We start from the raw sequence: 13,700 nt of genomic DNA, 5'->3' as shown, positions 1-13,700 counted from the left end.
AAGCTTATGTCTGGATGAGTAAAAAAGAAAGCAAGTCTGCCATGTAAAGACAGGACGGTTATATATTTTCCCTCTCTGTATGAATGTGTATCTGTAAAAGACATGCTTGGTTTTTTGTTTACTTGTGATTTTGGGATTTTTTGTGGTTAATTTGGGTTTTTTGTTGATGTAGTTGTTGGTTTGGGTTTTTTTTATTATTATTTTTAAGTGTGTATAGGTTCTACTGTGTTTCTCAGAATCCTGTCATTGCAAGTTTTAATTCTGAACTTTAGGAATATGTCAACAATTGTTATAAATTGGTGAATTGAAATAAAATGTAGTAAGCTTTACCACTGGGAGATTTCAGTATGTAAGGTGAATAGTAGCAGAAAAATATTAAAGTCAACTATTTGTAAAAGCGTGATGAAGGGCATGCGAACTCCTAGATGTGAAGCACTTTCAACATTTATCTAAGAAAGTATTTATGGCTTCTCGTTCTGTTTAGTGTTCTGATCTGATTATTTTGTGCAATTTGACAAGATGGACAGTTAGAAAATGTTAAGAGTAGGAAATCAAGTGGAAAATTCTTTTGGGGGAGGGTGATTTTGCAACAAATTTATTGGAATACCATGGCTATGTAGCTCAGAAATAAACAGGGTGTTCTAGTGCCTTTGGCTGTAGAAACTACCCTGTGCCTTTTTCTTCTTTTTATTTTTTTAACTGTATATGGATTGCCGTTGGGATGATTTTGAGTTTTCTCATTTATGTGAAGAGGCACCCTATAGAGTGGGGAAACATTTCTTGGAGCATTTGCAGGTACCAATGATGTATTGCTAGTTTGGTCAAGCAGAATATGCCAAGCACAATGCCACTTTAGCCTGGATTTAATTCAAGGCTGTGTGTCAGCACAGTACCTAAAGATGAATTCTAATATTGTGACAGCTGTGTAGAGACCTCTGGTTGTTGTTTCTGATGTGTACTAATACTGCTTCTGATGACAAAGCTGGCACTTGTTACAGATAATGAACTTGTACCCTGTGTAGTTTAAAAACAAACCAAAACCAGGCAAGTGTTACTATGTTGTTCTAAGTGAGGAATTATGAATGGGTTAAATGATTCTTCCCTCTTCACAATTGTAGGTTTTCTTGATAACATGCCATGCATACCAGATCTTGCATTCACAAATATGAGCTAATGTTTTAGGAACATTGCTTTGGAGAGTCATATTTCTCCATTGATTAAGTCAGTTTCATAAAACCTTTCTGTCCGTTCCAGAGAGCAGAATTTAACTCATTTTAAGATCTGTCTCTGGCTTGTAATTCAGGACAAGAAGACAGAGAGGATCAGTGTGTCTTGAAGATAAATAAAATGAAGATCAGTTAAGATTATGAGATTTTGAGTCTTTTCTTTCTTCACTCTTAAAAGCAAAAGCAGCTAATAATCACTACAAGTTCCTTCAGGTGTGGAAATCCTATGAAATCTTTTAGAGGAACTGGGCAATTTTGCCTTAAATTGCTGAGCATAATTAAGTGTCATTTCATGGCACAAGATTTTGTTGTGCATGAGTCCCACGCAGTTTTGATACAATCTCAGTACACACTGTCTGTCATAAAGATGTCTTACTCTGTTTAATATATTGATTTGTTTTTTTCAACTTAGGCTGATTAGAATCATAAGGAAAGTCCAGACTGTGAGAAACACTGCAAGTCATATGAGTTTAGAATATGCAAGGAGGTTGACTATAACTAATGCAGAAATTATTTTGCTTTCAACAAGCTTTAATTAAATAGGAATACAGATTAAATTATTATTTGAAAATATTTGAAATGGAAACAAAAATGTGCAGCAGATTTTTTTCTGAAGCGAGGCAGTGTGTCAGTGACATGCTCGTTGTATGTTTTGTTTGAAAATCTGAACAAAATAATTGACAAATCTCTATGAAAAATGATTTTAAATATACTGGTTACAAATAATTCTATTTGTTGGGGATGTAAGTTGTTTAAACAGTCTGCTTCAAGATGCAATTCTTTTTGTTTCTTTTCAAGTCTTTCTTTTTCTTTTTTTTTGATTGATTTTTCTGTTATTGCCTGTGTTACTAGAATTACTTTATCCCATCTTGCCTTTCATTCATCTAGCACCATAGTAGTTACAGATGTTATGCTTTTCTCTAGTAAGAAGCAAAGGAGATGAACAAAAACCAATTTCTTTATTTTCTAGCCTATCCTTCCTTCAGTCTATTCCATGCAGTTACTCATGCTGCTTCTCAGCTTTTATTTCTTGGTTTCAAAGAAACTGGAAGAAGGAAATATTGAAATATAAGAAAGAGGGACTATGGGAAATTGAGCTCCTGAAAGTATTGAAACTGTCTTAGAGCTTGGCTGTTGTGAGCACAGGTCTTGCATCCTGGTGAGTGCTGAAAATAGACCAGATTTCTAATGGCTTTTGTACATAGTCATTCCCTGTCTTTACTATGGTGTGTTTATCCTGACTCTGAGGGATGGTGGAGCTGTTTAGTTAATGTTTTGAAATAGGACCTGTTCTTCCAGTTCTTCTGGTAAATAAAATCTGGCATACTTCTAAAATAGCTAAAATGAAAGGCTTCACTCTCTATTGATCTATTAATAGATGAGAAAACTTGTTGCTTTGTAGGTCCTTGCTTTTAAGACCAGATACTAGAAGTTGCAAATGGATGTAAGCTAATTTTATTTACAAATTAAATGAAATTTTTAAGTCTGAATGAAGTTTGAGGATAAGAATACAAATCAGTTACACAATGAATTATGAGTTGGTACATGTAAAGACATAAGAAACTGAGATTGTCACTATTGCCACAAGTATCACTCTTCCTCTTCTTATTATAGACATGAAACTCTGTATTTTCAGTCTGTCTGAAAAAACCAATGTATGTAATATTTTGCTGAACTCATTTTTACCATGTCATCCAGAATGATTTTCTACCCACTGCACCGTGCAATGCTCATTTGCAAATTATACTTTGCCTGTTAGATTTTTATGTTTCAGTGATGTGTGTTCTCTCTAATTTAGTAATTGGAATAATTTTAGTAATTTTAGTAAATTTATTTGGCATCTCCAGTATCAAGGAAATGAATCATAACTTTGTTTGGAGAGAGGAAAGGGGGGAGGAAAAATAATACTGTCTTTATTTTCCCGATTCTAGGGTCTACTTACAGTGTGCTGTCCATAATGCCTTCTGACTCTGAAAGCAGCAGTTCCCTGAGCAGCATTGGTGAGTGAAGTATTAATATAAGAACTTGATGAGTGTGTTTTTTGGGAACTGGGAGAACAAGTTTTTATGATTGCCTCTGCGAAGGGTAAAGGGATCCTGGTCATAAAACCAAGGAAGTTGAACTGTAAGATGTAACCATCCATCTTCAAGAGAAACAAGTGTACTTTTGTGCAGTGCAAGCTAAGCCTTTTTCGTGGCTGGCTGCAGTTGTAGCCAGTAAAATCTGTTACATTTGGGTATGTGAAATGATGTAACTATGCTTTGAGTTACTTAGTAAAATGATACAAGAATGGCAACGTTGTGTTTACACAAGTCTGTGCACATGAAAATAAGATATAAGCAGGTGTATACGTGTATGTATATATTTATGTAGATGTGAAAATTGTGGTCAGAGTCAAAAGCGTCATGGAAGTTGTAAAGAATGTTAGCCAAGGCCATTGCCTTCTAAACTTTTGACAGTTGCTGCAAGCTTTAGCATTTTTTTCCCTGTGTTCAATTAATTGCTTCATTTTCTCTGTTTTGAAAGTCATAGGGAAAGACAAAATACTCAGAAAAAAACCCTGGAGGTATAAGAAATGTTATTAGAGGTATTTTGTCTGCAAGATGATCTTGCAGCAGCTCTATTAGCTGCCAGTTTTCCTTGTCTTAACTTATACCAATACCTTCTACTGTGAAATCCATGTAAAAGTCATTTGCCCTGGATAGGGAATGCAGGCTCTTGCATATTTAAAGTTCCAGTATTTTGTCAGGCACCTGCAGACTTCCCTGACAGCACCAGGCAAGTCAGTTGTCTTTTTAAGGATGTGGGTAGACATCTGTTGCAGTCATTGAGTTGAACTTTTAACTCCAGCAAGCAGGAACAAGATTTTAGGCCTGAATGAACTATTTACTGAAAATACTGGAAGCTGTGACATGTTAGTTTGATTTTGATCAAGACCACACTTGTATGCTACTACCTGAAGGAAGGATAGATTTAATTTGCTACAAATAAACTGGGACTGGAAGTAGAAAGAAAAAAGATCCTAAATTTTTAGGACAACCAGACTCAGAAAGGTGCATTCTAAAGAAGGTAGTTATTCTAAAATGAAATCCAGTAAGTTTGTGGGATAATTGGAGGAAGTGATGACTGAGGTCGGAGAAATGTAGGCGGTCCGGTCTAGTTCCATGTTCCTCATTTTAAAAAGGAGTGGCACGCTTAAATCTTAATTTTGCTTAACTTTTTTTTATGTTTCTTCCCACAAACTATGTTTTGTTTGTATTTTAAGATCATGAAGTTCATTTTTAATTTGGATCTGTGCACTTGACATAAAAGGCTGTCCTCAGAACTGATTTATATCTTTGGAGCATGCAGTGATCAAAGTTATTTTATAACCTGAAAATTAAGTGCTCTGCCATTAAAACATAAATTGTGATCTACTATTCTCTGTAATTTTGTTTTATTCAAATGGTTCATATGAGCTTGGTATTTAATATTTAATAGATTAACAGCCAGGGGAATTCTTTGTTTGAAGCTGGCATGTTTATTTTATGGCGTGATTATAGACTTGTTATTGAGTATGATTTTTGCTCCAACCGTTTTCTTACCCTAACATCTTGTTCTGCAAGAAACAATATCTTTTGTGATCCAAAATCAGTAGAAAAATTGCTTAATAACTGACATATACTAATAGACATCTTTGCAAGTCACTTTAAAGATTATTTTAATACTGACTGATTTACTGAATGACAAACCATCATAGCTAAAACTGCCTGCATGCCAGCTCCCCTAAAGCTTCATATGACTTGTGTGAATGGAATCCCAGTAAATACTGAGGTGCTGTAGCATTTGAGGAACTTCACATGCATCTTCCCCCCACTCTGTCTCATCTCAATGAAATAATTTTTGCAAGGGTAATTCTGTGTGGTGAAATGGTAAGTTTAACCTATGAAATGAATGCTTCAGTAAAAAAGGGCAAGTAGGTCATGGTTTGGAGACAATGTAAGCTTTTGAATATGTTCATTTCTACATTGATAGTTATATGTGCACACACGTATATAAAGGAGTATTTTCAGTTCCCCACTCACATAAACCTTCCTCACAGGAAAGATAAGGGATCTATTTTATTATACCTGTGTTCAAAATGCTGGTTTACAATTAATACCTTGATTCTGTTTGTTGAGCAGCTCAGAAACAGATTGGCACATTTGATTTTTCAGGGGAAATGCAAAAGGTATTGGGGCCACGAATTACGCCCAGATAAATCTTGAGATCGTTAATCTTAGCATCATCTAATTTGGAGAGACAATACAATCTTTCATATGTAGTCTTTAGACTCCATAGTTCCTAAATGCAACTAGTGACTCCTATGTCCATGTGCTTCATATTTTCTTCCCAACCCTTAATTACCCTAGCTATTGTTAGAGATGGTTTCTGCTGCCAGCATTTTTAATTAAATGATCTTTTTCTGAAACACTTCCAAGTAAGTCAGGAAGTTCTGAAATGGAGATGCTGCTATACATTTTACAGCTGTCCTGGGTTTGAATTAATTTATGAAGTTAAGGTATATAACAATGGGCTTATTTTCTAGAAAAAGACTCTGATCTAAGAATTAATCTTAAATAGAACTAAGATAAAAGATAGTTCTGAGAAAACATGGGCTCAGTCTCAGTCCAATGAATAAAGCATGGTGTTAGGATTTTGAAAGGAAGAGAGAAAGATGAGACAACATCATTTAATCACTGTATAAATCCATGGTGTACCCAAGTCTTGGGTGTATTTGCAGTTCTGATTCTCTCATTGAAAGCCAAGAGTGCAACAAGCATGGAGAGCAGCAGCACAGATGAATGAACACTTATCCAGCAGCTTCTGTATGGGTAACAAATGGTTATTCTGGGATTGTCCCAGTCTTCGATAATGTCAATATAAGGGCAGAGCAAGGAGTGATGCAATTTGCATAATGTGACTCAGAGATGAGCTTAGGGCGAGTCTATTCCAAGTACTGTGCTGTCATCCAAGCTTTTTTCTCTTTCCCTGTCTAAATGGGGCTTGCAGGGCATGAGGGATGCAAGAAGAATGAACTTCCATCCTCATGTGCATATGATAGCATACACAGTTGAGTGGAACCCAGTTTTCCCCCCTGTGTAACGGCAGGTTAGCAGCCTTGGAGAAGAAACTCTGCCCTTTTTTCCATTTGTATCTGTACGTAAATAAAAATGCAGAGTGACAGCAGGTTTTTCTTGTGTATTTTCCTCATTATCCAAAATTAATTTAGATGGCAATATTTTCTTTTTTTCTCTTTTGCTTGCCTCCTTTTCTTTCTGTTGTCTTAATAAAGTTCATGCCGTGCATGTTAAACAGGTAGTTTTGATGGTATAGAGAGCAAATATTCACAACTTATTTCCAAAAGAGGTACAATATAAACAGCTGTAATGATGTAATACCACCACTGTCTGTCAGCCCCAGCTTTGTCACCTCAAAGGAACAAGTCCTCATTAAATTGTCATGGTCTCCCTCTGTATTTCTTTTCTTTCTGATCTTGGCCAATGACAAAGATTTTTGTGTGTAAATAAAAGCACCCTTCATCTGCCCACTCCCTGCACCCAGCAAACTCTCTGAACGAACTACAGTCCTGTGTCTCTGATATCAGAATAATTATTTATGGAGATTCAGTGCCTGTTGTGCCAAGCACAGAACAACAGTGTCACTTAGGAATTGGATAGAAACCAATAACGCAGCTATATGTGACAGTCCTGGCTAGTCTCCCACTTGACCAGTCATGATAATGGAGAGCAATAGAACACAGAATCAAGACCCCTTTTTTAAAAATTATTTAAAAAAATGTGTCAGTTTGTATAGCACACTTAATAATATGACATTTAATGCCATGACAGGACTATGGTTGCCAGAATCAAGCCATTTTTTTACTTATCCTAGTACCATAATGAAGCTTGAGAGTTTTCCTGTAGTGCTTTAAAAATGTTTTTTCCTCCCCTCCTCAATGCACAGATGTTTGGGGTTTGGTTTGGTTTGGTTGTTTTTAGGAAATGTTTTTTAATGGAACGCAGCAGCTTGCATGCAGGCAACAGGCTGTGGCTCTGAGAAGATTCTCCATAATAGTTTTTATGAGTTTTTAACAGAAAGGCATTGCATACTCTTCCATTCTATTTGAAGTCCACTGAGTTCCTAATTAGATGAATTTTGTAATGGAAAAGACCTTCCATCTTTTCACATGTATAAATTTCTTCTTTCCACAGCCAGACCTCTTTGCACTGTTTTGATTACAGCTGCTAATCTTGTAGCCTCTTCCTTCCACATTGCATATTATCACCTTTCTCTTTTAACAGACTATTATTTTTCCAGCTGTTCAGTTCTTTGCAAATAGTGTCACTTTTTCATCAAAAGTGTTTTTTCTTACTCTTCTCTGTTTGTATCACTGTGCTACATTTTGCTGTGGGAGCTTACATAGAATCACAGAATGGTTTGGGTTGGAAGGGACATTAAAGATCATCTAGTTTGGACCCCCATGCCATGGACATAGCAGTCTGTAATGAACACCACCGCTGGCTCTACAGTTTTATGCCTTTCCTTGCAGCTGTCAGTTGATCATATATCTGTCTCCACCAAGTTGTCCAACTTTGACTTCAACTGCCAGTATTTCCTTACTTAACACTTTTTTAGCTTATCAGCCTGACAGGCTATTTACAGATAGTTTTTTGCTAATTGCATTTTAAGTTTGTTAATCTGAGAGCCTTAGTTACTCCAAAGCAAACATTCCCCCTTTCCCATCCGATTCCTTCCCAACAATGTTAGTCTTTCACTCCTCATTTTCATATTGGCCATTTTGACAAGTGTCCTTCCATGTTGTTGTGATTTCAGTTTATTGCTTCATACTTTCTGCAGCTGTATGTAACAAAGTAATTGTTTTCACTATTCACAGGAACTGTTCAGTTGCAGGTGTGGCTTTTGACAAACACTGTCCTTGTCTGAAACAGTTATTTATTTCCCCCCACAGCCTATAGTAATCTCTCATTGTATTTCTTGCCTGGTTTACACAAAGTTTATATTTGCTAAAGACACCTCAACAGTTAACACCAAGGAACAAGTGACAATATTACACTTGCTGAAAAGCCATGAATGAATAAGAGAAGGTACTAGGAACACTACCAGTACATCACATTGGAATCCTTATCTGCACTGCAGGAATTGCCTTTGATGTTCCACCTCTTCACCAATCAGTCTTTCTATTCAGAAATCGTTTTCCCTTAAAATTTGGTCTCAATAATTGAATTAAAACTCTTCATATAGTTTTATTTCGTATGTAGTAAGCTACCTATTTAGTTTGCTGGAAACTTTTGGAAATAAGCACTCTTCCACACACTTAAAGTAAACTTCACACTCTGATTTTACTCTTTGAATCATGTAACTATCTCTAGGATTGATCCTTAATCTCTAAGTGATTTTCAGTGTACTTGTTAATAAACATCTCCTCTTAAGTAATAAGCATTCTGAATTGCTTCAGTGTGTTATTGCTGTCTTCTTTGATGTCCATTTTCAGGCAGCTATGGTTCGACATTAGTGATGCACAGGGTTCTCACAACTTCTTTCTCTTCAAAGGTACTTGAGTTTACTCCATGGACGTCATGCCCTGTTTCAGAAAATAGGAACATAACAATAAAGAAGTCACCTTTGCTCATTTATCCTGATGCAGTCTTGGAGAAGGGACAGTGGGGTTTCTGTGGTGAGAGAACCACTAATGAAGAGCTGACCACTCCATGGTATTTTGCTTGTTATAGTATCTTCTTAACATTTGGCAGCTCCATGTAGGAATTTCTGAAGATTTGGTTGGTCTGCAATGATTTGAATGGAAATAGTGTATGTGAATACCCATCTCCTGCACTCCAGACAGCACCTCTGGATCCCAGTGTCTTTCACTGCTCCCTGAGACCCTTTATCAGTCTGTGCACTTAGGAAATCCTTTTGGTGAAGGTGGTTTTCTTTTGGAGCTGTGAAGTTGATGTGGTGAGTCAGTGCTCACAACTCTTACAGGAGAAGATGTGAAGGGTGGAATGCTGGAGGAGTCTCATCCCCTCGGTTGGTGTGCAGCTGGTGACCATAGTCACTGTCTCCCTTGGGTTCAGGGTGGACACTTAAATGTGGGTTATGCTTTCAGTACACTGTTGTAAGCCTGACAAAGGTAGGGTTTGAGCCAGGGAGCTACTGTAAATTCAAACCCAGAAGCTTCAGCTGCATAGACCTTGGTCATGGTAACAGATTTTACTCTCACTTGTATTTCAGCTCAGCAAAATTCTGCAAGGAGATGCCGCCCCCATCTCCTCTGCTATTTTTCAGTATTAGGTTGTAGATTTTCTTTCATGTTGACCTTTCCAGAACCACTGTTCAGTTCTTTCTGTAGTCTTAAACTTACTGAAGTTGAAAGTTTATTTTAGATGCTGTTGGCTTTTATGTTTTTATATTCTGAATTAAAACAATATACTGAAATGCTACCCATTCTTTTGTCCTTGCATGTTACATGATTGCCACTGCTTTCATAATCTATTAGGTTTTCTGTCAGATGAAACTGTTTCTACAGTTCATTATTCTACCTTTCATTTTTCTTTCCTCAGTGTACTGCTGCTTGTTTTTTCTAATGTTTCATTTCGCCTCCATGCAGTTCTGTTCTGTGCTCTCTGCTGTTTCAAAATCACTTCAAAAGATACATCTGAAGAAACGAATCTAAATAATAACTAGAATGTAATTTAGAATGTAACCCTCTTCTAGTCCTCATAAATTTTTGAAAGAAAGTAAATATTTTAGAATGCATTTTCCTACAGCAGGCATAAGTCTTTACTCTCGACACCTTCCGTAGCTTGGGGAGAAACCCTGTTGATCATGCTTTGCAATACCTCTTGGAAGTATTTTTTAACATTTTCTGTCATGATTTACAAGGCCATGAAGAAATAATATCCTGAATATCTCTGTTGATTTTCTTTTTTATGAAAGAAAACAATGGAAAAGGCTTGACTGTACCATGAGAAGTCTGAGTTTGTTTTCAAGCAGGAAGGAGCTTGAAATTTATGAGTTTGAGAAAAATCTTTGTAAAATTTAGACATTCTGTTAGCTTGTGACAGATTGCCTTCTGAATTAGTTGAATCTGTCATACAAGTGTATTTCTCAAAGACCAAGGAGTTTATTATAACTCAAAATATGTTAATGATATTTCTTAAAATTAGCTGTCTATGCATTGGTACCCATTTTCTTATCTCAACATTATGTTCCTTTGGCATAATGGTATATTTTGGACAGGTTAATAAGTTTTTCAGCCCTGTTTCTGTTAAAATGTTCTGTTATTCTTTAAAAAATATGCTACCCCTTCTCCACATACGAAGTTAACTTCTTCAGTTTCTGTGTGGACATATTATCTCTTTAGTCATTGTTGAATAGAGTAATCATCAAGAACTATAATCAGGATGTGCTACAGTCATGGGTCTTTGTGGTTTCTTTGAAGTCCAGCGTTTGGGATATAATAGGGAAGATATGATTACTCCAGCTTCTGTTTTTAAGGCTTTTCTTTTATACAACCTGTGATGGAAATCCTGCAGAATCTCACTTTGGATAAGTCAGTGCATGCTCAGGACTTAATGACTGTACTGCATTACGGGCAAAGTGCGTTCTCTCCACACAACACATCCCTGCTGTTGGCTGCTCCTGGACTCGGTGCCGTGCTGCTCACCTGGAGACCGGCCTGGGAGTGACTTCCAGGCGCTTGAGTTCTCTAGTGCAACTTGCATCAGAAATGAGTTGTGGGGCTTATCAAAGCAGGTGAATGAGTTACACTTGGCAGGACATGCAGTAAATGCCTTTTCAGAAATCTAGGTTGTCTGAGAAAGAAGGTGAGTTACTGATAGGTGGCATAATTTGGATAATGGAGATTTAGCCTTCAGGCTTGTGCATTTTAAGATCAGATTGACTGGTTGAAGTACAAAAAGGAAGTACTGTGTAAAATATGCAGTGAGATGGAAAAAGAATACAAAGCTGGAAGCACAGGTCACTTTCCTTCTGCTGCATCAAGATGTCAGGTGCAATAAAAGGATTTTAGCATTCAGCAATAAAAGCTCCTTTAAAAGAAACCAAGACTATGGAATTTTTCTGATGAAATAGGATTTTACTGAATGTGTGTGCTTGTTTTTTAAACATTCAGAAATCTGATTTAAGCTTTAGAAGACCTTTTGTACAACTATTGAGAATGGAAGCTTGTTAGTAATCAAGCAGAGGTAAATTTTGAGTCTTCTTTTAAGGATAGGAGCAGGAAGAACTGGATTACACTGATCTGTGTTTTTACAGCACTTAACAGGTGTACATCTTGTGGCTGATATTATGTGTCAAAAATATCATTGCGTTAGAGAGGAAAGTATCTGTTGATGTACTTGTAAAAATTGACAAGTTAATGAAAAATAACCCGTTTTGGTACTAAGACAAATGGCTTCACAATTGTGAAAAAAGCTTCTTTCCTAAGGCTGATTAGCCTGTCTTTATTTAAAGCAGACTTTTCTTTTCTTGGCACAGTTTTGGGTCTGTGCACAAATGTTCTTGCCTGAAGAAGATTGTCACTCGGATGCTGTCAAAGCTGTTGGGGGAGGAAGGAGGTTGAGGAGCAGAGGTAGATCTCTGGCATGCTTTTACTGTGTTTAAAGATTCCCAGGGCAGCCGTTGGATGCTTGTCTAGGTCTTGCGTAGCAGACATTGTCCATGGGACTGCTGCTGGGGTTAGCACTGGTAGTAGCGATGGACATTGTTCATCCAGTGCCCTTTCCTCCCTGTAGAGCACAGCAGCCCTCCTGATTCATCTTCTCCTTCCTCTTGACCTCTTGCATCCTGTTCGTCTGTCTTGCTTGTAAGCAGCCCCAGGATGACATCAGCTTTTGAACCTCTCTGTAAGGATGAGAAGGGGATTTTTTCCATGTTACACGTCCTCTGATGTGTCAGCTCAAGTGAGATGATGTGCAGGTTGCCATTGAAGTTACCAAAGCCCATCCAGCTTGTCAGTACCAGACTGATTTGTCTGCCTTTACCTTTTAGCTTGTTTATGGAATTCCTTTTTCATTGATGTGTCCAAACTCTTTCAAATGAATACATATTCTGACTTTTTGTGTCTATTTATTTTCTTCATTTATTCTCTATATCCCTGTATCATGTGTATTATTACTGGTTTCTGTATAAACGTGCCATAAAAATATGTAGTATAGTTCTCATCTAAAAGAAAGGATAACTCCATTCTGGAAGTGTGAAATCCTTAGTCCTTATGGATGAACGTGCTTTGTCTGGATGCAGGAGTGAAACAAAGCAGTAGGAAAAGCATCCCCCCATTGAGAATTCTTCAGAGTGATGTGAGTTTGTCTTTCTACAGAATGTAGGTCCTTCCTGCAATTTTTTATTTCTTCAGTTTGCTATTAGAGCATTTGCATACATTATTAGGGAATAGTTAGATTAAAAGAAGAGTCTGTGCTCATAAATTTTCATTGAAGAATTACAGTAGCAGCTGGAAGGTATAAGAGCAGGGATCCTATTGTTGTAGATGCTGTACCTATGATAGCCCTGACACTGCAGTTATTTTGGTGTGGGAACTTCAAAGCAGGGGTACTTTTGCTGAAAAGCTGGAGGGAGTTTTTACATTCTGCAATACCTTTGTGAACTGGGTTTAGAGATAAAAAGCCAGTCCTTGCAATTCATTAGCATTTGATCCAGTGAAATAATTTTTAATTTCTTTCTTTGAAAAGACAATGAGCAGAGAGCATTGTTTCTCTATTCTTTGTTGTTTCATTAAGTAAAGAAAGGCCTAATAAAGGTACATCCTAACAAGTTAACACATATGTCAGCAACTTGTTTCAGTTGTATAATTTTGCAAACTATTTCTAAAATTTTTCTTTTGGGTAGAAAATAATGAGCTGTATATTTTTAAGCCTTTACCTTTCACATCTGTGACTTGTGTCTTTGAGTCTGCTCTCATGTGTCTGAGAGACACATGAGAAAAACTACATTTACAACTTAATTTTAAATGAGCAGAACTAAAATTAGAGCTGAATTAGTTGTCAGCAGTTGTTAGGAAGTGATACACCAGACTCTCTTCTCTTGCGAAGGAGACATTGTTGTGCTCTTACAATTGTCTGAGGACAGTAGTCATCATAGTTCAGCTCTAACATTAGGAAAGCTGAGAATTAAGAAGTCCCACAAAACCCTTTAATGTATGACTGCCCCTTAGAGGAAATTTGATGTGTAGTCCAGTTGCAGTGATTGTAATGTGCTTTGTGTTAGCCAGTGTTGTTAAAAATGAAGCCCAGTTTTCATCATTTGTTACTAAGTGAAGTCTTTAATTTCACGTACTAGGCTGAAAAATTGTAACATGTGAAAGCATAGAATTGTATTAAAAGTAAATGTTGTCTGTAGCCCTGTAGCAGAATGGTATTTCTGTGCTGCTAGATAAAGGAAAAGAGCCCCTGT

At 36.9% G+C, this 13,700-nt stretch overlaps 1 protein-coding gene across 6 annotated transcripts in view; it reads left to right on the top strand.

Moving 5' to 3' along the window:
* DLG5 (discs large MAGUK scaffold protein 5) overlaps window positions 1-13,700 on the top strand; it is a 98,099-nt gene that overhangs the window by 34,622 nt on the left and 49,777 nt on the right. For all 6 annotated transcript variants that reach the window (XM_039553683.1, XM_039553681.1, XM_039553682.1 and 3 more), the window contains exon 2: window positions 3,158-3,226. In XM_039553683.1, the coding sequence (XP_039409617.1) occupies window positions 3,158-3,226 (69 nt within the window). The remainder of the gene's footprint in view (window positions 1-3,157; window positions 3,227-13,700) is intronic.

Source organism: Corvus cornix, chromosome 6 (genome assembly GCF_000738735.6).
Source record: "Corvus cornix cornix isolate S_Up_H32 chromosome 6, ASM73873v5, whole genome shotgun sequence".
NCBI lineage: Eukaryota > Metazoa > Chordata > Aves > Passeriformes > Corvidae > Corvus > Corvus cornix.
Note: the sequence above shows the minus strand (reverse complement) of the source record. Positions and strands in the feature narration are given on the sequence as shown.